Source organism: Rattus rattus, chromosome 11 (genome assembly GCF_011064425.1).
Source record: "Rattus rattus isolate New Zealand chromosome 11, Rrattus_CSIRO_v1, whole genome shotgun sequence".
Lineage (NCBI taxonomy): Eukaryota > Metazoa > Chordata > Mammalia > Rodentia > Muridae > Rattus > Rattus rattus.
This window is the reverse complement of record NC_046164.1, coordinates 94619989-94646613: the sequence shown is the minus strand read 5'-3', so window position 1 is coordinate 94646613 and position 26625 is coordinate 94619989. Positions and strand designations below refer to the sequence as shown.

Genomic DNA, 26625 nt, shown 5'->3' with positions numbered 1-26625 from the left:
ACTTAAATAAGGAAACATTTACTTACACATACTTACGTCCAGATTACAAATGATGCCTGCTGACTTACGATCGGTACACTCTATTAGTTTCACATGGCCAAGGCAAGCCTTCTATTTCTATGGCTTAATGGGAGGGAATCTTTCTCTAAGGCCTGGTGCTCTTGGACTTACACGTGTTTCCCAGTGCAAAGCAAAGGCAAGGACAGGATCTCAGGGAAAACACTTAGCTGTGGGTAGATCTGCCTGGTCTAACACTACCTGCCTCGGTCGGATTGTGTAAATGAACTAGTACAAAGGTGGATTTCTCAAGACATTTTAAAGTATAGAGTAAAACACAAGGACAAATATAAATCAACTGCTACTCTTTCCTTAGAATATTTTATTATAACTTCTCAAATACAGATGGACAAAATTCTAGGTAATATTTAGTGACCACTGATGGTCACTATCCAAATTATACAACTTTAAAGTTTGATCCACTTTAGGGAAAGGAAAGATCCAGTATCAGATGTGGCAGCTTGCTCATCTCTGCATTGGTCCTAACAGCAGCAGCCTGGCACCACACCTGCTTCACTTACTAACAGGCATGGAGTATGGAAGCTAGCCATCTACGATTTGCTAGGGTGACTTCTAAGTCAAATGAATTACAGGCTGTTGCAACCTTTGGGACAAAGGGAGTGATAAGAATAAGCGCTGGACCTACCTGTTCTATGTATGTGAATCCCACCAGGACAGAAGCTAACACAAGTTGTTATTGTGACGTGGGCACAGAAAGTGAAATGAAACTGGATCCACAAATGAGAGAGACTCTTCCAAGTTCCTCTCCATAATTATTTAGAACTTTTGAACCATGCTAATATAGCACCTAAAACTATTCTATGAGAATCGCTTATACAGGAAACCAGAACGTTAACTGCAGCTAACACCAATCAAACAGAGAGGCGAAAGAAAGATCAAGTCTAGCATCTAGAAAGGCTGGCTTCCTCTGAAAAGTCGGGTGTAATGTCAAAACAATAGCAGAGTCTGTGGGTATACCAGATGGAGGTCTGCTGCTAGGTTACATGAAAGCAAGAACACTTCCTTCCGTGTAACATAGGGGGAAAGTAGAACTACAAATTATGTTGGCCTTCTTCAACACACACACACACACACACACACACACACACTCAGTAATCTTTTGATACAATGCGTTTAATGCCGACAATGTTACTACAGTTCCCAGGAGCCTTTGTGGGAGCTACCAGGCAGTAGTTATCTCAGCCTTCTTCATAGGGCTCTGCTCTTGCTCACTGAGTTTTACTGGCTTTTTAGTTCTCCCAACATGAGCAGTTATTTCCTACTTCAAGGCCTTCATACATAGCACTGAAACCTTATCCAACACCGGTCTACTGCCGCGTCCTTCCCATCTTCTAGTGGACCCATGACACTCTTTTATTCACTGCCTGGTATTTTCCTCCAATGTACTAGATGGGTTGTTTTGTTTTGTGTATTTGTGGATTCACTTTGTGGTATCCTTAGGAACCTGGAAATGCTGACTTTCATACCCAGCATTTAATGTAACACCTGGCATAATGTGGGTACTCCATGACTTAGTTATAGTAGAAACTTCAGAGTACTAAATTTACTCTTAAACATCTTTAAGCATATGGCTCAATATTTAAAACATTTTGAAAAGTAAACGCAATAATCCAGTTAATTTCAAACAGACAATTCCTGAACCATTCTTGGTTATTCTCTCCTTTTGTCCTTTCAAATTATTCTTTAGCCGTGTTTATTAATAACAGTTATTCTTTCCTTCCATCTGTAACACATTGTGCTTTGACACAGGGTTCCACACATCTCAGCGAGACCTTGAACTTGCCAGATAACCTTAAACTTGCCAGATAACCTTAAACTTTGATCTGTCTCTGTCTCCTGAGTGTTGGGGTCACAAGCACACACCCAGAGTCCCAGTTCATGCAGTGCTGGAGATCAAACTCAGAGCTTCAAACATGTGACTCAGGCACCTTAGGAACTGAGCAAAATGCCCAGCCCGTCTTCACTGAGCTGCTCCACGGTTTCCTGTGGTTTTTAACCTGAAATACTACTCATGTCTCCTATCTATAGCCCATCTGCAGTGTCTTCAGTCTTTTTTTATAGTCTGTCTTTAAAGTTCTCATTCAGATGAAATATGATCACTTCTTTTTTTTAATCTATCGAAAAGACAAAAAAGATGGGCAAGGCTGAATCTGAAAATGAACCGAGAGCCACAGCTCCGGGGGCACGGCTCTCATAAATTCTCTGTCGGCCTCAGGTGACTACTCACACCATCAGGGTGAACAGCTGAAGTGGAGGGCAGACATGGAAAGGAGGAGGGAGACTCAGCAGAGCTGGGAGACTCAGCAGAGCTGTTCTCAAAGTGTTAGCTGTAACTGAGGGGTACTTGGGGCCCTCTCTGCCTCTATGCTGGTGATGACAGAATTTACACTCAGTAGCACTCAACTTACTGTGTGGCTCTATGAATTTACAAAACTATACACCTACCTGTATAACCTCTACTAAAGAAGGCCAAAGAAGGACCTCTTCTCAATAATTCAAGTTGTGAGTACACGGAGCACACACTGCTTTCCAAACTGAATGGAAGAGACAAATCTGGTATTTGCCACTAAGTTAGATGAGGTGAGGCTTTTGTTTGTTGCTCCCTTGGGAAATTTTACTATAAATAATGCAAGTTGGGCATTAAAAACACCTGTAATCCCAGCACCCCAGAGGTCAAGTGCTAAGACAATCTGAACTATATAGAGTAAGACTCTGTCTCTGAAAAAATAAAGACACAAACCCCAAAGTCTTAAAAAGCAAATGTAGAAAACAAAAAGAAAATCCCAGCTGAAAGGAATCAGGAACAGCTAAAGACACACATGCTAAAGATTCTGCACCGTAGTAGTGGAAATGCTAGAAAAATTGGCTCAGAACGTTTATTAAAATTATTCTATTTCTCCACTAACCTCTAAGAATTTGGAAATTATTTACAGTATATATAAGCAATCAGTCTGAGTTTGAAAAGCAGTTTAAGTATAAAAATGGTCCCTAACCATGGAATTTTATACTTAAATATATCTATATTTACTGTAAAGTAATGCTACACCTCTACTTGTAAAAGTCAAATATGTTTAAAATTTATATTCTGAAAGAATGATTATTCATATATATTTCAGTTTGGTCTCATTCTCATTAAGGACATTTCTAGAGAGCTGTATCTCGCTTTAATTTTCAAAATAAAAACCTTAAAGGATGGAAAGATTCCTGTTGAGATCTAATGAAATGATCTGGCTACAAGCAGGTTTGCAAAGAAAATGCCCACACATCATTAATGCTAATAGCATTAATAGAGCCAACACGCAGTGTATGTACTATTAATCCTCAGATTACAACTCCTAATCCACGCATTAGAGTTCTATGTTCTACAGCAGCTTGGCCGTCTCTACAGAAGATGGATAAGAATACCTATTACTAGTGGAACTATGTCCCAACCTCTTGTTTAAAGCTGTGACTATAGACAGTAATTTTACAATATCCAGTCATTCCATTAGCTCAAATTGTACTGTGTTTTCCAAGTTTATGCATGTCAGGCTGTGCTTCAAGCCTTGCAAGTTAGGACTTATTTAAAAACAAAACAAAACAGAACTAAACAAGAATTGAACTTAAATGTGAAACACTAGTCCTTTGCAGAAATAACAAGAGTGCATACTTATTGTAAATATTTTCCTTTGATACATCATATAGTGAAACTTGAAATTTTTTTGTTGAACTTACAATTCATATTCTGTTATAATTTATTCTTGACCAACAGGTTACTTAGAATGTAAATATTTCAAATAGGTTTGTTTCACTGTTGTTAGTAATTTCAAGCCTACTTGTGCTATCAGTAAATTTCAGGATTAATTTTGAACACATGCCTAACAGCCCAAGGCGGGATTCCTGTCAACTCTGTTGTAGAACACAGCATCTAAGAAGGTCAGAGCTACAGAATACAGCGTCTTAGGAGGTGAGAACTACAGAATACAGCGTCTTAGGAGGTCAGAACAACAGAATACAGCGTCTTAGGAGGTGAGAACTACAGAATACAGCATCTTAGGAGGGGAGAACTACAGAATACAGCGTCTTAGGAGGTGAGAACTACAGAATACAGCGTCTTAGGAGGTGAGAACTACAGAATACAGCATCTTAGGAGGGGAGAACTACTAACTGTATTTCTCAGGCCTGCAGCTTCCTTTATTGTTGAATTTAAGGGGTTGGAGTCCTGGCTCAAAGGGGAAGAGTTGGTGCTGTAGGAGACCTGAGGACGGTGCCCTGCCCCATGCACCCTGCACCCTGCACCCATGCACCCTGCACCCTGCACCCATGCACCCTGCACCCTGCACCTCCAGGGGCACCTGAGCTCTGGCTCCCTCAGCCATGCACACCCACAGGCACATACCCACCCACAGAAACACAATTAAAAATAAAATAATGTAAAAAGCTACCTTCCTGATGAACTGTTTATCATGAAAAGTGACTCTTCATTCCTAATAATGCATTTAATTTTAAAACCTATTGTATTTTATTACATTAATATGGCTCTCCAGACTAGTTTTCTTATTGTCTTCATTAAAAGAAACAAGAAACAAAAGACCTCTTTCTACAGTGTTTTAACTTTTCCTATACTCTTGTTTTAAATGTATGTTAGAAATTTAAAAATAATTTTATCAGTATTTTTTAGTGTAATGGTCAATCCATTTATATATATAATGAATTCCTTACTAAGTTTAAAATGCTATATTTCATCTTTTCTCCAATAATTTCATCTGTTCTGTCATTCTGCCCTTTCAGGGTGCTCTTTGTTATACTTTAAAAAAAAAACTATGCTCCAGTCTGTCTTCTATGTAAGTTATATATTCAGTTCCTATCCTTTTTTTTTTTTTTTTTTTTTTTTTTTTTTTATTAACTTGAGTATTTCTTATATACATTTCGAGTGTTATTCCCTTTCCTGGTTTCCGGCAAACATCCCTCCCCTCCCCTTCCTTATGGGTGTTCCCTCCCCACCCCTCCCCCATTGCCGCCCTCCCCCCACAGTCTAGTTCACTGGGGTTCAGTCTTAGCAGGACCCAGGGCTTCCCCTTCCACTGGTGCTCTTACTAGGATATTCATTGCTACCTATGAGGTCAGAGTCCAGGGTCAGTCCATGTATAGTCTTTAGGTAGTGGCTTAGTCCCTGGAAGCTCTGGTTGCTTGGCATTGTTGTACATATGGGGTCTCGAGCCCTTCAAGCTCTTCAGTTCTTTCTCTGATTCCTTCAGCAGGGGTCCTATTCTCAGTTCAGTGGTTTGCTGCTGGCATTCACCTCTGTATTTGCTGTATTCTGGCTGTGTCTCTCAGGAGCGATCTACATCCGGCTCCTGTCGGTCTGCACTTCTTTGCTTCATCCATCTTGTCTAATTGGGTGGCTGTATATGTATGGGCCACATGTGGGGCAGGCTCTGAATGGGTGTTCCTTCAGTCTCTGTTTTAATCTTGCCTCTCTCTTCCCTGCCAAGGGTATCCTTGTTCCCCTTTTAAAGAAGGAGTGAACCATTCACATTTTGATCATCCATCTTGAGTTTCATTTGTTCTAGGCATCTAGGGTAATTCAAGCATTTGGGCTAATAGCCACTTATCAATGAGTGCATACCATGTATGTCTTTTTCTGTGATTGGGTTAGCTCACTCAGGATGATATTTTCCAGTTCCAACCATTTGCCTATTTAATTTCATAAAGTCATTGTTTTTGATAGCTGGTAATATTCCATTGTGTAGATGTACCACATTTTCTGTATCCATTCCTCTGTTGAAGGGCATCTGGTTCTTTCCAGCTTCTGGCTATTATAAATAAGGCTGCGATGAACATAGTGGAGCACGTGTCTTTTTTATATGTTGGGGCATCTTTTGGGTATATGCCCAAGAGAGGTATAGCTGGATCCTCAGGCAGTTCAATGTCCAATTTTCTGAGGAACCTCCAGACTGATTTCCAGAATGGTTGTACCAGTCTGCAACCCACCAACAATGGAGGAGTGTTCCTCTTTCTCCACATCCTCGCCAGCATTTGCTGTCACCTGAGTTTTTGATCTTAGCCATTCTCACTGGTGTGAGGTGAAATCTCAGGGTTGTTTTGATTTGCATTTCCTGATGACTAAAGATGTTGAACATTTCTTTAGGTGTTTCTCAGCCATTCGGCATTCCTCAGCTGTGAATTCTTTGTTTAGCTCTGAACCCCATTTTTTAATAGGGTTATTTGTCTCCCTGCGGTCTAACTTTTTGAGTTCTTTGTATATTTTGGATATAAGGCCTCTATCTGTTGTAGGATTGGTAAAGATCTTTTCCCAATCTGTTGGTTGCCGTTTTGTCCTAACCACAGTGTCCTTTGCCTTACAGAAGCTTTGCAGTTTTATGAGATCCCATTTGTCGATTCTTGATCTTAGAGCATAAGCCATTGGTATTTTGTTCAGGAAATTTTTTCCAGTGCCCATGTGTTCTAGATGCTTCCCTAGTTTTTCTTCTATTAGTTTGAGTGTATCTGGTTTGATGTGGAGGTCCTTGATCCACTTAAGTTCCTATCCTCTTAATGCTGCCCTCAAACTAACAACACATCTAACTAACTAACTAACTAACTAACTAACCAACTAACTAACTAACATCCAACTAGCAATTGCTATCGTTATCTAACTTCTCAGTAACACATGGCCCTTAGACTATGAGTATTGTTTAATGTTGTTAATGTTCACTTAGATTTTCCACCTTTGTCACTGAGTGATCGTCCCCTTGGACTTCTAATATACTCATTCTGAATATTTTCCTTCTGTTTAAATTATGATTTAAAATTGCCTTTAGCGGGGAATCTATCTATGATGACAAATTATCTGGAAAAAACCTGGCCACCCCCTCCACCCCGTATTTAGAGATGATTTCCCTGGACATACAGTTGTACACAGCATATGGAACATGGCCTCCGAACTGTCTCTTCAGTCCTGTGGATGCTGCTCACAGCGACCACTGCTCCTTTCAGGTCATGCTGCCTTCCCTGCCTTTGACTGGAAGGTTTTACCAATCAAGCTGCTTCTGAATTGCTTTTATTCTGACTGACATTTAATGTTCTTGAATCAAGAGCCCACCACCTCTTGTCGGCTCAGAGGAGCTATGCGTCCCTTAATACCATTTTCACTCTGCTCTCTTAGGGTGTTCACAATTGGAGGCCGGAAAATGGCTCAGTGCCCTGAAAGCCTCATGACCTGAGCTCAGTGTCCAGAGCCCATGTAAAGACACTGAGACTTGACCGCACACTCATGCACACCACACACACACACACACACACACACACACACACACACACACAAACACACACACACACAGGCACACACACCCATACACACACAGACACACACACACACACACACACAGGCACACAAAGGCACACACACACACAGGCACATACACACACACACACACGCACAGGCACACACACCAAGGATTTCTCCACAAAACATCGCCCTGCTTCAAAAGTCCTCAACATTTTTCCAATCCTGTTTTGTCATTCTTTCCAAGTATGATTCCTGCTCTCCAATTTCCTTCTAGAACGTTTTAGAGCAAACCCCAGAATCCTATCATTTCTAGAGTAAATTATGTACTTCTCAAAGTCTTTTATTTTTGTCAAACTAGATGTTTGTTAAATGAAGTCTACTCGACTCTCCTGGAGGAATTGTCACATTCTAATTATGTATTTCTCCACTCACCAAAATTTCTTGTAAACTGGCAGTTAATTGTCCCAACCAGCAGCTTGGCTAAAACCTAGTTAACTCCTTGGTAAGAATACTGCACGACCTGTTATGAGAGGTCAGAAGAAAGAAATGACCGCTTCTCCAACTTTTACTGATTTTCAGACTGAGGAAGTTGGTTGCCAACTGGCATGCTAACACATTGGAATGTTTTAAATTTTCAGGTTTAACAGACATGCTAATTAGTGTTAGAGACCTTATTTCATCAGGAATTATGAAGCAGTAAGTTTTCTAACAAAGTAATTTTTTTCTGTATTTCGCAGTCAGAATTCTCATACGGGAAAAAATAACTCCCTTGTAAACTACTTAATTCTCTTGAAATAGAGCTAACAAAAGAAAGTCAGGATAAATAGCTTATTCTTTCCCTTTATTTATTAATATGGTAAGTGAGCTAAGGTCCTATTAACCACTAAGGCAGTTCTTATACTACCATTAATTCACAAATTTTAATATTTTTGATATTATAAACCCTTTCAGATACTTTTAGTTTTGTAAATATGCTTCCTTGTCTTTAAAAATTAATGTTACAAAAAGTTTTCTTTATAGTAATTGCATGCACTTGAAAGTCTCGAACTTGGTCTTGAATTCTCAACATACTCAGGCCTTTCTCCAGGATGACCATATAAATTCTGTTTCTGGGATCAATTGTTTTCCTAACCTGTCGTCATATGTATAATGCCTACAAAAAGAATTAACATCCTGATTCTACCTTGATCTTTTAGAGTTTCCGTTCCAAAATTTCAGTATCAATTTTCACCTCAAATTCTAAGGAAAAGTTTTCAAGTTTGGCTTCTACATCCTTGATATCTGTAATATAAAGGTAGCATGTCTGTCATGTGAGGGAACGTAGGGCCCCACACGTGCTCAGCAGCTGGCCTACCACAAGTAGAGGTATTGCCTCTCCTGCTACATTATCAGCTGTCTACAATTTTAAGGCTGTTTCTTTGCATCTATGAATTCCTCTCTATCCTTAAATTGTTATATTATTTCTACAAACTAAGAACAAACCTTCAGAAAAGTTACTATATAACAAAGACCCTTTTATTCTTTAGATTCCACCAAAATTAATATTTTAACTTAGATCATTACTTCTTGTGATGACTGCCTCTTTCATTTATTAACGCTCTAGTCAATCGAATCTCCCTAAAGTAATTGATTTCTGATTTTTGGATTTTTTCTGTTCTGTAACATTTGTTTCATATGTTCCCACTATGTAGCTAACAAGAAATGGCCAAGTGAATGGAATGCTACTTCTGAGTGTTGCAGGAACACTTTAGGGTGCATTACTGTAGACAACTAAGCAAAGAGTGGTCAATGCAAGTTTGTTTGTTAAGTTTCTCTTTTTTTGTAGAATTGTATATTGCAATTTTCTTATTACTTTTATTTTTTTACAGTCCAGTCATTACCACCCCCCCCCACACTCCCACAGTTCCTCACCCCATTCCTACTACCCCATCTCCAAGAGGGTGCATCAGTACTTGTCTTATCTAGTATGAAATCTTACCTTCGGAGAAGTGGAGAGATCTTTCCCTGCAGAGACAACTGTGCTTTCATTTGTCTTGGGTGCGAGGGCTGGCAGAGCTGGTGGGGCTGGAGGAACTGGAGGGGCCGGGGCCCTTCTTTTCGCTCTCCGTTCAGTTTCTCCTTCTTGAACTGTATTGACCAAATTATTTGGAGAAGTTGGCTTAGGCTCATAAAAAGGATTTGATCTAAATGAAAGAAAAATTATCATTAAATGTTTTATTTCCATATAAAGGAATTAAAAATGTTCTGAAAACTGTCTCAAATAAACTGAAACCAATGAAACCTAGAATTCTGAAATAATGACTTTTATCTTCTGGTCCATTTCAATTCAGACTTAGAATAAATTTCTCTATCTTAAAAGTACTGAAAAATAAGATAATGTTCAATTTCAACGACTGTTATGCAGAACCTTAGGAAACTGGCATTTAAAGATGGAGACTGCATCTGTTCTTGACATCCAAAAATAGTAAATGGAACAGAAATGAGGTTCTTGTTATTGTTTTATGTTGTATTCCTTATTGTACTGTTTTACTGTTTTACACTGTGCTTGTTATATTTTACATTGTACTTGTTACTGTTTCATGCTGTGCTTGTTATTGTTTTATATTGTACTTGTTATTTATACTGTATTTGTTGTTTTACGCTGAGCTTGTTACCGTTTTACACTGTGCTTGTTACCGTTTTACCCTGTGCTTGTTACCGTTTTACCCTGTGCTTGTTACTGTTTTACCCTGTTCTTGTTACTGTTTTACCCTGTTCTTGTTACTGTTTTACCCTGTGCTTGTTACCGTTTTACCCTGTGCTTGTTACTGTTTTACCCTGTGCTTGTTACTGTTTTACCCTGTTCTTGTTACTGTTTTACCCTGTTCTTGTTACTGTTTTACCCTGTGCTTGTTACTGTTTTACCCTGTGCTTGTTACCATTTTACCCTGTGCTTGTTACTGTTTTACCCTGTTCTTGTTACTGTTTTACGCTGTGCTTGTTACTATTTTACCCTGAGCTTGTTACTGTTTTACCTTGTGCTTGTTACTGTTTTACGCTGAGCTTGTTACTGTTTTACCCTGTGCTTATTACTATTTTACCCCATGCTTGTTATGTTTTACCCTGTGCTTGTTTCTGTTTTATCCTGTGCTTATTACTGTTTTATCCTGTGCTTGTTACTATTTTACCCATGCTTGTTATGTTTTACCCTGTGCTTGTTACTGTTTTACCCTGTGCTTGTTACTGTTTTACCCTGTGCTTGTTACTGTTTTACACTGTGCCTGTTACTGTTTTACACGTACTTGCTATTGTTTTACACTTGTAATTGTTCTTGTCTCAGATGTCACCACTCCACAGTGGTCACTGGCTATTGAGCAGATCTGACTCTTCTTGTTCATGCATCTCACCCCCCTCCTTCCACAACCTATATGGTTGAAATTGAGACATGTGATAAATTGAAATGGAAGAAGACAGCAATGCAAGAGAAAGATGCTTTGCCATCAAAAGAAATGACTGAATGGCTGAAGCTAGCTGGTCAATGAGGAGGCAAAGCACCATCAACATCTTTTACACCTGTCACAAGCATTGCCTTCCTTCTACTCCTTTTAAGTATTTAACTTTTGTCAGAGAGAGAGAGAGAGTGTGTGTGTGTGCGTGCACACACACACACACACACACACACACACTGGGCTTTTGAAACCTCAAATCCCACTACCAGTGATGCATCTCCTCCAACAAAGCTACAACCCCTAATCCTTCTCACACAGTTCCACTGAGTAGGGACCAAGCATTCAAACATAAGCCTATAAGTCGCTGTCAGTAATCACAACTCTGTAGGATATAAAGGGGTTGGACCAGGTTTAAATGGCTGCACTGCCCCTGACAGGGAAGGTTGGCCTTCATCCCTACCTGCCAGTCTGGTGGTTAGGGACGGGACAAAAGGCACATGCTGAAGGGAAATGCTGATGGGATGTACTGATCAAGACAGTCCAACATGTACCTCAGCTGGTAGAAGGCAGTATAGCCAGAGTGCCATTTTTGTGGTTGTTCAAATGATTTTAATTACTGCAATGCATGAGTTTTAAAAACCGAAAAAGGAGAAAATCAGTTGTTATCCAATGGGTCTCCTCTGTGTGCGTCTCCTATGCCACACCCCCTTCCTTCTTCTTTCCATCCATTCTTGGTTTTTTAAATTATGTCATGTCTTGATTATAAGAGGATGTGGAGAGTTTCTTTCCTGGTACTGTTTATTTTGTGTTCTATTTGCAGAGGCAGCTTTTTTCCTAGATTTTGGGAATTTCCTTCTATGATTTTATTGAAACTACTTTTTATATCTTTGGTGTAAAATTATTCTCCTGTGCCCACAATACACAAATTTGGTCTTTTGGTATGTTCCAAAGATTGTATATGTTCTATTGATAAATTTTATTAAATTTATCATTGAACACAGGGGTGCAGAAGGGTTTGTCTATTTTGGTATTCTCTGTATCACTGAACAAAATAAAACTTTTACCTTTGTACTATGTACTTGTTAATGCACTTGTTATATCATTATCTGTCCACAAAAATAGTAAATAAGTAAAAAATACAAATATGAATTTATTTGGCATTATTTATTATTATTATTATTATTATTATTATTATTATTATTATTTATTCTTTGGAATTATAGAAAAGTGACCAAAGTAGGTTAGACTAAAATATACTGAAAATACAAAACAAGGATATAAATAAAATTTGTAATCTTGTTCTCTAAAAAAACATTTCACTGGAAAACAATTTTCATTAATTAAAATAAATGTGTAGCTGAATAAAGTGAAGGAGGGGCTTCCTTGAAAACCAAAAAACAACACACACCATCCCAGAAATAACTGCATATGGATCTTCCAAAGGTACTTCAGAAATGCTCTAAGCCTTATTAGCTTCCATCTTGCCACATAAACTGGAACGACTGTCAAACACAGAGACATCTGAGAACCCTGGGCAGGTCCTTCGTGTAAGGACACAAGCTAAAGAGCAGTGAAGGTACACACCTTCTCCAAGTGCTGACAGGTATGCTGGGGTACTGAGGACTGCCTGACACATCAAAGACTAGGCACTGTTTATTGGTACCTACACAAGTTTAGGTCATAGGATATAGGAAGAACTTGGTGATGGAAGATAAGTCACAGAAGCTTTTACTTGGTAAAAGGTCAGAGGTTTATTACTGAGGTAAAAATATAAAAATGAAAGCTTTGTGCCACTGATATTATACCGACAAACTTTTGGAGAGAAAAGATGAGAAATAGTAAGAATTAATTAAATGCCAACTAAGTTCTTCTGGGTGTTGGACACTAGTGGAAGTGTAATGTTTAGAGCGTCAGTTAATATATTGGTTTTGTTTTATTTTGAAAAAAGGCCTTTGATGGATTCCCACTGCTACCACCAGGTGACAGAGCACTAGAACACCTTTGAAAGGCTGACTTGGTCAAAGGGAAATACCTCGTGTTCTGACTTTAGTCTTTACAAAGGCAGTTGAAATGTTTAAGTAAACACTGCTGTCTCCTTAATTTGTTAATAGGAGACAGCAGGGCGTGTATGCATGTGTTGTGTAATAGCCACGCATCTGGGAATGACTGAATACTTACACGTACAGTTTGCATTCACGCTCAAGTACTCTAGGTGTGTGCCTATTACTCAGCACCTACACCACCCACGAGAACCTTCATTCTGATCGCACACTAGCTGTTCAAAGAAAACAGGGAGAATAACTTGAGCCAATCTTTGACCTGGGTTTGGAATAAGATGATTTTTATGTTGTAACTCTGAGTACTTACGGAAAATATAGCTTTTCTCAAAATGTAGCCAAGGGTCATAAGGCACAGGCAAGACTCTCCTTCTCAGTCCTGTGTGTGTGTGTATGTGTATGTGTGTACCTGTGTGTATATGTGTATGTATGTGCAACCCAGTGTGTGCGCGTGTATATAAATCTGTGTGTTGTTCATGTATGTACACAGGAAATGGTTTAGAAATATAGTTCCAGAGCATCATTAAAAATCAGAATCCTTATCCTATTAAACAAAAGACATCAAATGCTTAAAGTTGGTCATTATGGTTTCCTTAAATAATCTTATTTCCAAGTCAACGGTCTGGGCGTTGGACACTAGTGGAAGTGTAATGTTTAGAGCTCTCTGCCGTTGTTACCCTTTCTAACACTGACTCCGTTGCTCCTTGCTAACAACTAAATCAATGTCCACTGAAAAGTACAGACCCGAGAATTCTAGTAGTCAATGAGTTCTCACAATGAGAACTGATCAGCCCTACCCAGGAGAGGGGTTATACTTTTCCCCAAACACAAATCAAATTTCTAAACTTTCATTTATCCAGTGAATTTTAAAAAATCATTTCAACCTACATCCCTATTTTAAAGATTTTTTCCTACTAAGCTATTTTAAGGAATGACACCTTTTCCCAATATTTAAATGTTAATGACTAAGTTCATTTTCCCAAGTAAAGCAGAAACCCACTTCAAGGAAACATACCATTATTGCTTACATTATTTATGATTAAATATCTTTACAGATCTCCTCTGTCCTGTATCAGGTATTCACATTAAAGAAACCCCAAGCCCAAGAACTCCAAGCAGGGAAGGACTCATGCCATATTTCTTACAATAAAGTTTAAAGTCTTGTTCCTATTAAAACAAATTTAAGTGCCAATAATACACAATGGGTGATCCAAGCTTGAGTGCAGGCAGGTAGGTTTCACACAGTGTGAAAGCTGACTACCACAGTAAGAAAACAGCATTCTGTTCTCACCAAAGCTTCCTTTTCAAAGGAGTCCTCTTAGTCTCTCCTGCTGTTTAGCTCTGACCAAAATACTGCTTAGTCCACTTCTCTCTCTACAGTTTGTACCTCCTAGAAGTGTTAAAGAATGGTATTATATAATATGTACATTTTGTAGTCTGGCTTCTTTCAATCAGGAGGATGATATCTTAATTCATCCACACAACAGCATATCAATAATTTCTTACTCCTTATTCCTAGGTAGAATTCTACTACAGACACTGTGATCTACACATTTGCCGGTAGGTGGATATTTGAGTACCCCCATTCTTGTTATAAGAATAATTAAAACTATTAAAACGTTCTTCTAAAGGGCCTTTCTATAAACACTTTCATTCATTTCTTATAGGTGAACACCCACGAGTGGCATGGCTGATAGGACAGACAAGCATATGATTAATGTTTTTGGAGATTAGTAAAGTGTATTCTAGGATGGCTGATGAACTCTAAGAGCTCTATATAAGTGAGTAACTCCATAGCATTGAGAAGACTTGGTATAATCAGGCTTCTAAATCTTAGCTACTCAAGTGGGTGTGCATTGGGATTAACATTGTGGCTTTAATTTGCATATCCTTGAAGACAGTGAAACTGGATTTCTTTCCAGTTCCTACTAGCTACCTTCTTTAGTGTCAATGCTCAAATTACATCCAGTTTCTTTTTCAGTCTACTGAAAATGTTTTAGTGTCTTGCCTTTTTATTTTTGGAAGGTCTTTTTTCCCCTAAGATTTAATTTTGATAAAATCCAAATTATTATTTTTTTTTAGATTTTCTTTAAAAGAAGTCTTCGCCCAGCCCAGGGTCCCTTAGCTTCTCTTCCTGCTTACCAATGAAAGCCTTTGGCAGTTTAGTCCTTCCTTTCATGCTTGTGTTGCGTCTTTAGAAAAGGGCATCAGACAGTTATGAACTGCTTTGTGGAGGCTGGGACTGATTAGGACCTTCAGAGGGGCAGTCAGTGCTCTTAACCACCCTGAGCCATCCCTCCAGCCAAAACAGATTGCTCTCTAATTGACTGTCACTGCTAAGTCTTCCAAAAATCATCTTCAGTACACCCACGGAACTATTTACAGACTCCTTTCCATCTCCGTCATTCAACTTTAAGGTAACAATACAATGCTTTGGCCAGTGAGTTAAAATCAAATAGTTTGTCCTTAACTTGGTTTTGTCAAAATTCTTATTTTGAGTCCCTTCTATTTCTAGGTATCCGCTACAAAACCTTATTAAATATTACAAAGAAAAACACTAAGATTTTGACTGAAGCAGTACTGTGGCAAATAATTTATTTTTATTTTCATTTTTCAGTATTTAAGAAAAATTACCTCACTGTCTTCTGTTTTGAACTGTTTTTCTTAAGAAGCCTTTCTTTGTATTTCTTGTACCCGCAGTTCATTCAGCTTCTAAGAAGTGTGTGTGTGTATGTGTGTGTGTACATGTAGATGTGCATGCATGTATATATACATGTGTGTACACATGTGTGTTTCCTTGCATTCCTTTCACCTTTCCCTTTCTAGAATCCCAGTTACTTGCTAGGCTACTTGATTGAAATTATCTAGCTCACTGGTCCTTACTCTTTTTCTTTCCCCTATGTTGCAATCAGAATAATTTCTATGGTTGTGTTTTTAGATTTGCCAGTCCTTTTTTTTTTTTTTTTTTTTTCCTTTGGTCTGCATTTAATATGGCATTACCTCTACTCACTTTAGAAACATTGTATCTCTCACCCCCACTTTAAGACACATTGTATCTTACTCCTCTACACACTTTAGACACATTGTCTCTCACCCGACACACATATTAGACACATTGTATCTCTCATTTCTATAAGTTCAACTTGTATGTTCCCCATCACTCATGTTCATGTGTTCCTTCTCAAACTTCTAAAATATATTTATAATTCTTTACTATACTTGTTAACTAGCTCCATTGCCTATCCCGTCTCTACAGCCATTGCTAATGACTTGATTTTCTCATAGTCAGACTTTCCTATTTCTTTACTAGTCTGATAAATTTGTGTGTCAAAGTACAAAATTTATACTTTGGGTGCTGCGTATTTTCTATTGCCTCAGATATTTTTAGGCTTGAGTGGAATACATTTTGTTTAACTTATTTAAGTTAGACGGATTCTTCAGCTCCTGCCCTAAGGTTTTGAGGCAGGGCTTAGGGAGCTTTTGGCATCAGCTAACTGGGCCACCAATGAGACAACACACGCATGCGCATTCTACCTCATGTCTTGTGTTTTGAAAAATCCTTCTCTTTGCTTAGTGGAAAAATACATATTATACTCAATCCTGAAAAAATTTTCCCACAACTGTTCAGTGCGCTTCTTTCTCACGGAAAATCTGCTCACATGTGTGCTCTAGTCAGTACTCAACTAAAAAGACAAGAAGAGTCAATCTCCTCTTTGGTGCTCAGTTTGCAGGTTTTATCACTTTGGTTTACTAATGTTGTTGTCAACTCTACAAATCCAAATTATGTGTCACCAAGTCAAGGAGATATTGGGGGACTGTGTGAATTTTTCTACCCCTAAAATGCTGGAAACATTTCTAAATATGAACAACTGTAGGAACCACCTTTTTTCTTTCTGTTCTTTTGGGCATTATTATCCCCTGAGTTTGTGTTCAATGTCTCAAAAGCAACTGTTTCAAATATTTTATTCTATTTTTTAGTTGCTTAAGGCGGGATGCTAAATCCAGTCTGTGTTACTGTATTATGACTAAAAGTGCAGGTTAGTTGCTGTTCTTTGCTCTTTAAGTGCACTCAAGGCCATAAGCCACCGGCACGGGGCAACTCTGATCACACTGTCTATTCACACTGAGCTGTTTTAGCAATGTTGGGATTGTGCTGTTAAGTGTCTGAACAAGTCTTCTGATCAAATCGCTATCCTATATAATTCAATGGTTTCCACAACAGAACTGCAACAGAAGTGAAGTAAATGCCTACAACTTTCAATCAAAAACATCTAAATACCATCTATAATAGAGTTTCAATAAGAAAATATAATTGGAATTCCAACTAGATTCTACAGTCTCCAAAACTTGGTGTGTCAGGGTAGATAGACATGTACCTTCATGAAGAAAACCAAAGTTAAGAGTAAAAGACTTCTAGTGACCAGGAGGACTGTTGCAAACAGCAGGAGTGTCGGTCCCCCTAACTCTCAACAACACTGTTGCCTGTACAAGAGCATGCCAGGAGACATTACAGCAAGGACAGAGGGAATGCAATGTTCACAAGGCCCCACCCCAAGCTGAAGAACTATGGGCAGTCAATTGCAACAAAGGGAGGGAAAGAGAGAGGGGTTAGTTTCCTCCTGACACAAGCCCCAAGAGGTTGTCCAAGCCTAAGTGACCAGTCATAAATTCCTGCAGATACAGGCAGCACTAATCAGACCAGTAGGTTGTTGTTGCTGTGAGTAATTATGAAAGAAAAGGACATGAATTTGAGAAGGGAGTGAGGGGAAAAGGTAGAAATTATGTAATATAGTATAATCATGTATGAAATTCTTAAAAAGTAATAAAACAAAGAAACAGGACCTTACTAAAAAAATATTCTCAAAAGAAGTTCTAGTAGTAGGGTGAGTTACATGCTAACTGATACACTCCATATAAACATTTGTGTCCATCAGGTATACTTCAGAAGGGTTTCCTTAGGTTAATTTACGGGCTAAGCTGTGATGATAGCTTAGTAAGGAAAGGTACTCACTCGTCCAGCTCCTCCTCACTCTTGGAACTATCAGCATAGAGGTACTTGCTCATGTCCACGGGTCTCGGGTTCCTTCTGCGTGTTGACTGGGGTGGGGAATCCTTTATCATTACAAACGTCTCTGGTTCATCAAGTGGGGTCAGGTGCTGTGGAGTCTGGACACCTTTAAAGGGATTACAGCTGTTATTATAAAAAGACTCTTCTGCTTTTCTAGGTGAACTTGTTTCAGTGATTGATTCTATAAAACAACAGCAACAGAGGCTAAACTAACAGCACACGACACCCTCTACTTCTAATGTTTTAAAGCAGGCAATCTGAAGTCAATGGACACCGAAGTAGGAAGCACAAAAGCAATAATGAAACAAGAATATATGTCTGAGGAGCTAAGAAACCCTTATTACGCCCAACAAAATGTAAATCGTACGATTTTTGCCTCCTTCTTTAGGAAGAGAACTCCCGAACCTCGCCTGTCTAGATTGCTCATCTCCTGCCTTTAATTGACTTTTTCTAAATCTTGCATGTGCGTGTATTTTGTATGTGCGTGTGGGTTTCTGCACTTGAGTTACTGAAAGCTAAAGTCACAAGTGACTATGTGAGCCTTGTGAGATGGGTGCTGTGAAGTGACGAGGGCCTCTGTGTACAGGACAAGTCCTAACCTCTGAACAGTAATTAATTATTTAATTTATAAATTAATTAAAACAAAATGGAGAGAAGAAGAGAACGACATCTTTCCAAGCTCCCCACGTGTCTCTTCTCTGAAGTGTCTCATACAGCGTGACAGCGCATAAACTTCAGAAGGTTTAAACCACTTGAGAGTGCAGAATCACTGTTTATCTCAACTGTCCGAGCTTGCCATCCTAGATTGAAGCACGACAAATTTAATTTTTAAAAGAACATAAAAACGGGTATTTTTAAATGATCCTTGGTAGCTCTGTCTGCCAGTGTGCATCGTCTAGGTGTCAAAGCACGTATTCTGAACTGTGTACAACATATGCTCACACAGCAGTGATGGGGAGGGCGGGAAGGGACCGAAGCCTGGGCCTTGTGCATTCTATCATTAAGCTATATTATATCCAGTTCTAACCTTGACTTTTTAGAGCCTTTAATGAACTTGAACCTAGTTAACAAGAATAGCATAAGGAAATTCAAGTTGAATTGCTGTATTAAAATTATGTGGGTGGGGTTGGGATGTAGCTCGGTGGGGAGTGTGCCTAAGAAGCATGAAGTCCTGGGTTCCACCCTCAGTTCTGAAGAGAAAGCACGAGAGGGGGAGTTAAATCATGATGGTAAGCTCACAAATGTGCTATACTAAATTCACATTTAAAACACTCAAATTTTAATTTGAAAACAAATTTGAACACAATTTTGGTGATTAAAAATAGGGGTTTTCTAAAGTGAAACAAGGCAAAAAAAAATATATTAAAACAATTTAAATTGTCCAGACAACTCTAACAATTATTTTATAGGAAACAGAAACTCGTTATTGAAGTTCTGAAAAGCAGCTTGAAGGCTCAGAGGGCCCGAGTCTGGCTCCCCCACATCTACACGGAGGTCTCAATAATAACTGCTGGGGTGTGCGGCCGCGGGAATGGAGACATGTGGATCTTGGGGACTGTCACTCTAACCTAAACTGTAAGCTCCAGGCTGCAGAACCTATTTTGTAAAAACTTAAATATACAAAATTTAAAAGAAAATGGTAAGCAGCAGAGGAAGGTAACATGGTTGACCTCTGCCCCACAGCTATTACCACTATTACAACCACAGCAAAGAAAGTGATGATTGTTTTATAATCATCATATGATTGTTTTATAATTGAGTAGCATCTCAAGCAACTTAATCTAATTATTATTTTTAAAAAATGTCAGGGTATATAACATGACCTTCTGCCTCTCAACCCTGAGATTACAGACCTATACCCCCAGGTCTAGATTTACATGCAGGTGCTGGGGATCTTTACCTGCTAAGCCACTGCCCCAGTCCCTCCTCCTTTAAAAGATTGTTTTTATTTATGTATCTGATTATTTTCCCTGCATGCCTACATGTCTGATGCCCTTGGGGTCAGAAAAGACCATGAGATCCTCAGGAATTGTACCTCCAGACAGTCATAGGCTGCTGTGCTCACTGGAAGCTGAACTCAAGGCCTCACAAAAGCAGCAGCAGGCGCTTGACTCTTGAGCCATCGCTCTAGCAACGCCTGTTTTTTTTTGAAATGGGGAGGTTTTATACTGGCCAAGCTAGTCGTGGTCTCCTGGGTGGAAGTGACTGACCTCTTGTTTCTACGTCCTCACCAGTTGGTACTATAGCCACAAGCTATGTAGCCCCATGCTTAGCTTGAAAGTTTTATTATTTATAGTCAAACAACTATAGAACGTATATATACAAACTATATATATATGTATAATATAATTTCAGAAATTAGCCTAGAAGTTTTATTTTGTCTTTGTACCAAACAAAACCAAAAAAACCAAAAAAACCAAAAAACCCTGAGCCAATAAAGGAATTCATAAAATCATAATAAATACTGAAATGAATTATAGGGAAACGTTTCAATAATGGTATATCTTTTGTAACACCATAATATTGAAACATTATAAAAGTTTTCTAAGCATTTTCTATTCTCTTTAGGAAAGAGAACAATGCAGAATTTCCCCTTGACGTTTATGAACAAGTTTCAGAACACACATGCTTAAGCAATGGAAAACCGGTCAAAAGAAATAAATTTTAACTTCTACTTTCAAGATTATAATTATAGAAACTGATCTAATGAAATTTATTAATTTCATTAAAAAATAAAACCTAAAGCCAACAAGTAGTTACATCAATGCAAGCTCCATGTGTATGTGTTTCTAAGAGAAACAACATGAAGCTGGGTGGGTAGGGAGATTGGGATGATCTAGGAGGTGGTGGAGGAGGCGAAATATATGATATATATATATATATATATATATGTGTATATATATATATACATATATATATATATATGTAATTCTCAAAGAATGAAACGTCCCTTTTTCATAAAGTAGGCAAACTGCAGTGTACAGACAGCGACCAGCCAAGCGCTTCAGAGCATTTCACAAACACAGCAGCAAGCGCAGTGACTTCGGATCGGGCCACTGAGGCACTGACCGTTTCCTTTTAAAAAGAGGCTAATGAACGAGAATTAAAACTGCTTGAAAAAAATCTAAACAACTACATATGTTTTCCTACCTCAAACACTTTTGGCTCGTTTATATCCTGGGAGATTACTTATTCCAGGATTTCTGGTGGCACACAGTGAAGAGAATACAGCTCCTACTTGTTTTCTTAACTTTATACGCAGAGCTAAGAGTTTGGATAAAGCTGGCTTATCATTTCCAAATAGAAACTAGGCATCTTGTGAGACGTCACAGAATCCATTATGTGGCCACCCTTTGCACAAAGCGATTTCACGTGTATTTAGCAAAGTTACACATTTAATTTTGAAATGAAAAGCCCAAATGCTAGTATCTTAAAATTTTTCATAATATTTTCAAACATACAGACTTCGAGATGTGCAATCCATGTGTGGTCAAAAAGAGCTGTGTCTGTTCACCTCAATTTCAAAACGCTGGACTGAGCCTGATCAATCTACATAAAGTGCCTGCCTCTGAGACTTACTACTCGCTCAATATAACTTTATTCCAATTTTAAATATGTTCATAATCCACAATGTACTAACAGAATTAAACCTCAGTGAGTCACACTGACTAAGTTGGTGAAGTGGAAGAGAAATGGAGAGAAAGGACCATGAACCGACACCGTCCATCGGGAGGAGCGACTCCACAAAGCTCAAACTCTTCCCATCCTCATCAGTCGCAAAATCATTTCAAGCTCATGAAGATTTCACGGGAGCGGTCCAAAGACGTAAACGGTAGTTAGCCGCTCTTGCGTTCACTCTGAGCGGGGTTTAATTAAACAGCAGTCTCACTTCTTCAGCGGCCCTTATTCAAGCATTAAGAGTTTAAAATGACTTGGTAAGAAAAATGATTTAAGGGGAAGACTTTTGGGTTCATTCCTCACTAAATAGGATTATGTGTGTGTGTGCTTGTGTGTGTGCATGTGTGTGCGCGTGTGATGGCAGCGGCTCTTCCCCTCTGCGCCACGCTCTCACACACACACAGCTCACTCTCACTACTGAGTGTGGTTCTCGGCCATGGACATGCAGTCGGAAGCAGCTGGATGCTGGGTGCCCCGGACACCAGGGTGAACTGGCTAGGGAAGAGGGGAACCACCTCTATCTCACCAGCATCAGTGTCCCTCAGCGTGGCTTCCTTCCGACAGTCTGCCTATCAGCGAGGGTTAGAGTAACCCCTAGGTAAAAGACTGTTATCTCAGACCTTTACTATCTTTTTGATCAAATGGATGGAGAGGATTAATAAACAAATGCAAGGATATGCATTAATTAAATGCAATAATGTTATAAACCACCACCACCTTAAGAAAAACATTCGGCCCTCATGGCTCGAGAAAACTCGACTGTACAAGGACCTTTCGTGGGTCAGTGTTCATTATCTCTTGCTTTCCTACTAAGGGTTAAGTGGTGCTCTGATCTGTGGGTATAACACTGTGTCATGAGGAGTCACTTCTGTGCAAAGTATGTGTGCAGAGGAACATGTTACCTTCTGAGTCTGGATCTCCAAATGGATTTAATTCTGTTACATCAGGTTCATCAAATGGATTTGTATTCACAGTGGCCAAGTCCTTTTGTGCTTCATCCAAAAAGTTAAGTGTGTTTATAAGTTCTGAAAATAAGTGCATGTGTAAAGTTCATCACAGTTATAATGAATCATGAGTTTTGGTAATTCATGAAATATTTTAAAGTATTAAAATTCACATTAATAATACCTGCAAATAATAAGACAATATTTTATGAGTGGCAGAATGCCATTCGAGTATTTTGTAGTACACCAGCATTTGAAAATAAACATTTGAAAAGGAACACGTTTCACATAGGAATTAAATAACGGAACTTTCTATGTCAACGAAGTTAGATTTCAGTGCTGAAAAGACTTGTGGGAAACTCTTGTAGACAGGTCAGACACAAATGCTCTAGAAGGCGCGTGTGAGGCACAACAAGAAGGTAAGGAAGGCGCCATGGGACTAACACTCGGGTGACTCAGAATAACTCACATTAAACCATTCACTAACAAACTTGTTAATGATAAGGTCTATCTTGTTGCAAGATGGTGCACTACAAATTACCAAAGAGAACATCCACGAGAGCACACAAGGACAAGACTGACAGCTAAGCAGACAGGAGTGAGAGTGCAGCAAGTCACAGTGTCACAGGCAATCAGAAGCAGAGGGAGAAAGCTTTAGACCTTCAGAGGAACTGGCTGATTTAGCTGAGGGCATAGCTGCTTGCTTTACGCAGTCGTCGTGATCTTCATCTAAGCTGCTCAGAGCATTCAACTGGTTTACAATCTCTGTAAACAGAAGCCAGTCGAGACAATGTACAGTCAGGTCACTGAGCTAACGAGCCATAGAAGCATGCCGTTATCAAAAACAGACAGGAGACGTTTGATTAATAAGGAAATACATGCAGAAGTGTTATTTTGATGAACTATAACAACGGTAAACAACTGGGCATTATTGAGATCATTTTACTGTTTGTTTAAGTAGTGGCATTTTTTATTAGTAGCATAATCACTATGTTAATAAACACAAAACAACAATAATAAATAACATAAAAGGTTTATACTAGATGTCAGCAACTCTTGGAAACAGAGCAATAAACGTCTTTCGAGAGCGTCAATCACTATTTGTCTTGCAAATTTCTTAATGTAACCAAAGACTTTACGGCTTTATCTATTTGAATAAAGTACAGAGTAATTCTTCATGTTCTGCTGTGTTCAACATCAGCAAGGACGGCCTAAGAGCAGGACAGTAGCTACAATGTTTCCTCCTTAAGCACACTACTTACCATAACAGACAGACTGCAGACAAAGAGAAAGGAGAGAAACCACACAAGGAATTTCCTATTGAAAACTGTTTTTATACACATCATAAGCAAAATGAAAGGCCTTACGAGGGTCAGTTGTTTAGTCCTCAGCACTGCCACAGCTAAGCCTAGGAAATGTTAGATACGAAGACGAACCAAACAGATCCAGACCATTTCATGGGAAATGAAGAAAACAGAAATATATGGCAGTTTAAATTTAATATCAATACAACTGTTCTTTAGTACTATAAATCTAAGTATGCAATAAATTTTACTTGAACCAAATCAAACAATCCATGTTTGTGGTAGGATTGCACTCATGAGCACTTAACTTTTTGAACAAACATTTATTTGTCCGTGTGTGCTTCTGCTTGGGGCACAAGGATGAAAAGAAACAGACATTGTATTGTCCCCAGAGAATTTACACTCTACAAAGACACTAATAAATACCGAACATAATTAATACACAACTACCAGCGTATTAGGCTTGCAGAAATGTTTCGTTTTTGAACAAAATTCCTATCAAAACTTAGTGAGCTGGGCTGGAGAGATGGCTCAGTGGTTAAGAGCACTGGCTGCTCTTCCAGAGGTCCTGAGTTCAAATCCTACCAACCACCTGGTGGCTCACAACCATCTGTAATGGGATCTGGTGCCCTCTTTTGGTGTGTCTGAGGACAGCTACAGTGTACTCACTCACATACATAAAATAAATAAATAATTTAAAAATACAGTTAAAAATCAATAAGCTTATCAATTTCCTAGATCCAAAGGAGAAAGTAGATCTTGTAAGAGTAAAACTGCTTCTGACAGTAAAAGTCAACCATCGGAAACAGGGACTTAAGACAAATAAACCCAACTGAACTGTACAGCCCTACTGAACAGCTCAAACTTGTATCTGACTGAAAATATTTTCCTTTATTTTATCGTGATAATCCCTGAAAACAAACTTTCTTGCATGTCTTCCCTTTATGGGAGCAGGGCAGCTGAACAGACGGCGAGCGCCTGGTGGAGGACAGAGGGCGCTTGCAGGAGCCGCCTGTATCTTCATCTGTGCCCCTGAAGGTGAACTCAGATCCCGAGAGCCATCTCCCCAGCCCTCCCTGTGCTAAAAACATTAATGGAAATAGTCGGAATACTGTTTTAATTATGTGTATATCTGTGTCAGTACGTGCACAGCTCAGCTGCAAAAGGCCACAAAGTCCAGAGGAACGTATCGGAGGTTGTGAGGCTCCAGACCCGGGTGTCGAGAGCAAACCCAGATGCGCCTGGGAAAGGAACACATGCTCTAAGGCCCTGCGCCATCTCTTCGGCCCACTAGGATCACGGTTTCAAACCTGGCTCTGGAACTCAGGTTACAGCAAATTCAGAAGGAAAATTCACCGTTTCCTGCCTAGTAATCATTGCAAACTTAGAAATTTTTGTAAAATCATGAGTTGGAAGACTAGCAGTGATGTCAAATGTATGATTTTTAAAATTTTGCCAATGATGTATTTTTAACATGAAAAAATGAACAATAAAATAAATAATGCTAAAGCTAAGAAATATTAAGTAGCAAGGAAGGCTCTGCATACACTGCCGGCCAGTCCTCACAGACAGCCTGCGGGGCTTAGCTAATGTGTGCACTTCATCTCGTATCGTTTGCTTGCCTATGTTTCCAAGTGTGTCATTGCTTGGTTGAGAATTTTCAAATAATACTCAAAGATATAGTTTTCTCTAAATAGCTAGGGTATTTCAAACTAGTACATGCTTACAAATCTAATCTCAAAGAGTATAAATCTACCAGGATTAAGTATCTCATAAGACTGTAGGAAAACACTAAGCCATAAGGCTTAGTCGTCAATTTCAAATATGGATAGTGTTCCATAGACTTCTAGGTATACTGCAGAGTATGTTCAAATAGTATCAAAATGAGACTATGAAACTGTTTATACCATAATTTTATGGTATAAAATATAATAGTTATATTTTCATAAAAATAATTTTATGAAAAATTATTTATACCATAATTTTATGAATGTTTCAAATATTTCCTCCCTCTCAGAATGTTTTTGGCAAAATTGAAAATCAACAGTGACCATTTCTTCATTAACAACCCACAGCAATTTGTTTCCTGGTTTTCTCATTAATGACAAACTGTCCTGTCCCTCCTGGCCTCGGATCTACCCTAAGCTTACGTTAATGCTTACTTTACCCTAAAATTTTCACTTCAGAATTGTCTGGCACACAAAGGAATGTGAAGGGAATCCTGACTGGCCAGGTCAACATTCCTCACCTGTGAGACAAACAACAGACATCCGAAATGTTTGCACCTTCAAAGGAGTAGCACTTTCTCATTAAAAGCCTGCGTCTGAGCTCCTGCTTGCCCTCATGGCTTCCTGTTTTAGGGGACAGGCAGGTCAGTTAGGTAGTACAGCACTGTGCATGTGGTGAACATGTGAGGTAATGCAAGACCAAAAAAAGATATTAATTTATAAAACCAAAAGAGGAAGAGAAGGGCATTTGAGGAATTAGAGGTGTTCGGGTTTATCCCAGGGGTGATGAGGCTGGCAAATGTTCACTCATGAGCGTTACTGTGACCCAAGGGGAAAATGTGCACTTTACTCTGAGAGCTACGGGCAGCCACTTCAAGATGCGCACTTTACAAACGGCTGGTGCTTGGGTGTTTGGCTGGTGTAATGGGTAGCCCTGGCACTTTCCTATGGAAATACCTCAACTGGCAGCTGTTATGTGGGTTTGGAACCTGAAATACCTAGTTTTGTTACATAGTTATCCTTCTGAAAGTGTGCTTTTGTTTCTTCCAAATCACCTATAGTTAATTTTTC

At 39.0% G+C, this 26625-nt stretch overlaps 1 protein-coding gene across 1 annotated transcript in view; it reads right to left on the bottom strand.

Moving 5' to 3' along the window:
- The window catches only part of Ehbp1 (EH domain binding protein 1), a 255761-nt gene that overhangs the window by 113185 nt on the left and 115951 nt on the right, over window positions 1-26625 (bottom strand). Inside the window, 4 exon segments of the mRNA XM_032916220.1 lie at window positions 9327-9531; window positions 17845-18007; window positions 22482-22604; window positions 23184-23288. Coding sequence (XP_032772111.1) covers window positions 9327-9531; window positions 17845-18007; window positions 22482-22604; window positions 23184-23288 — 596 coding nt within the window.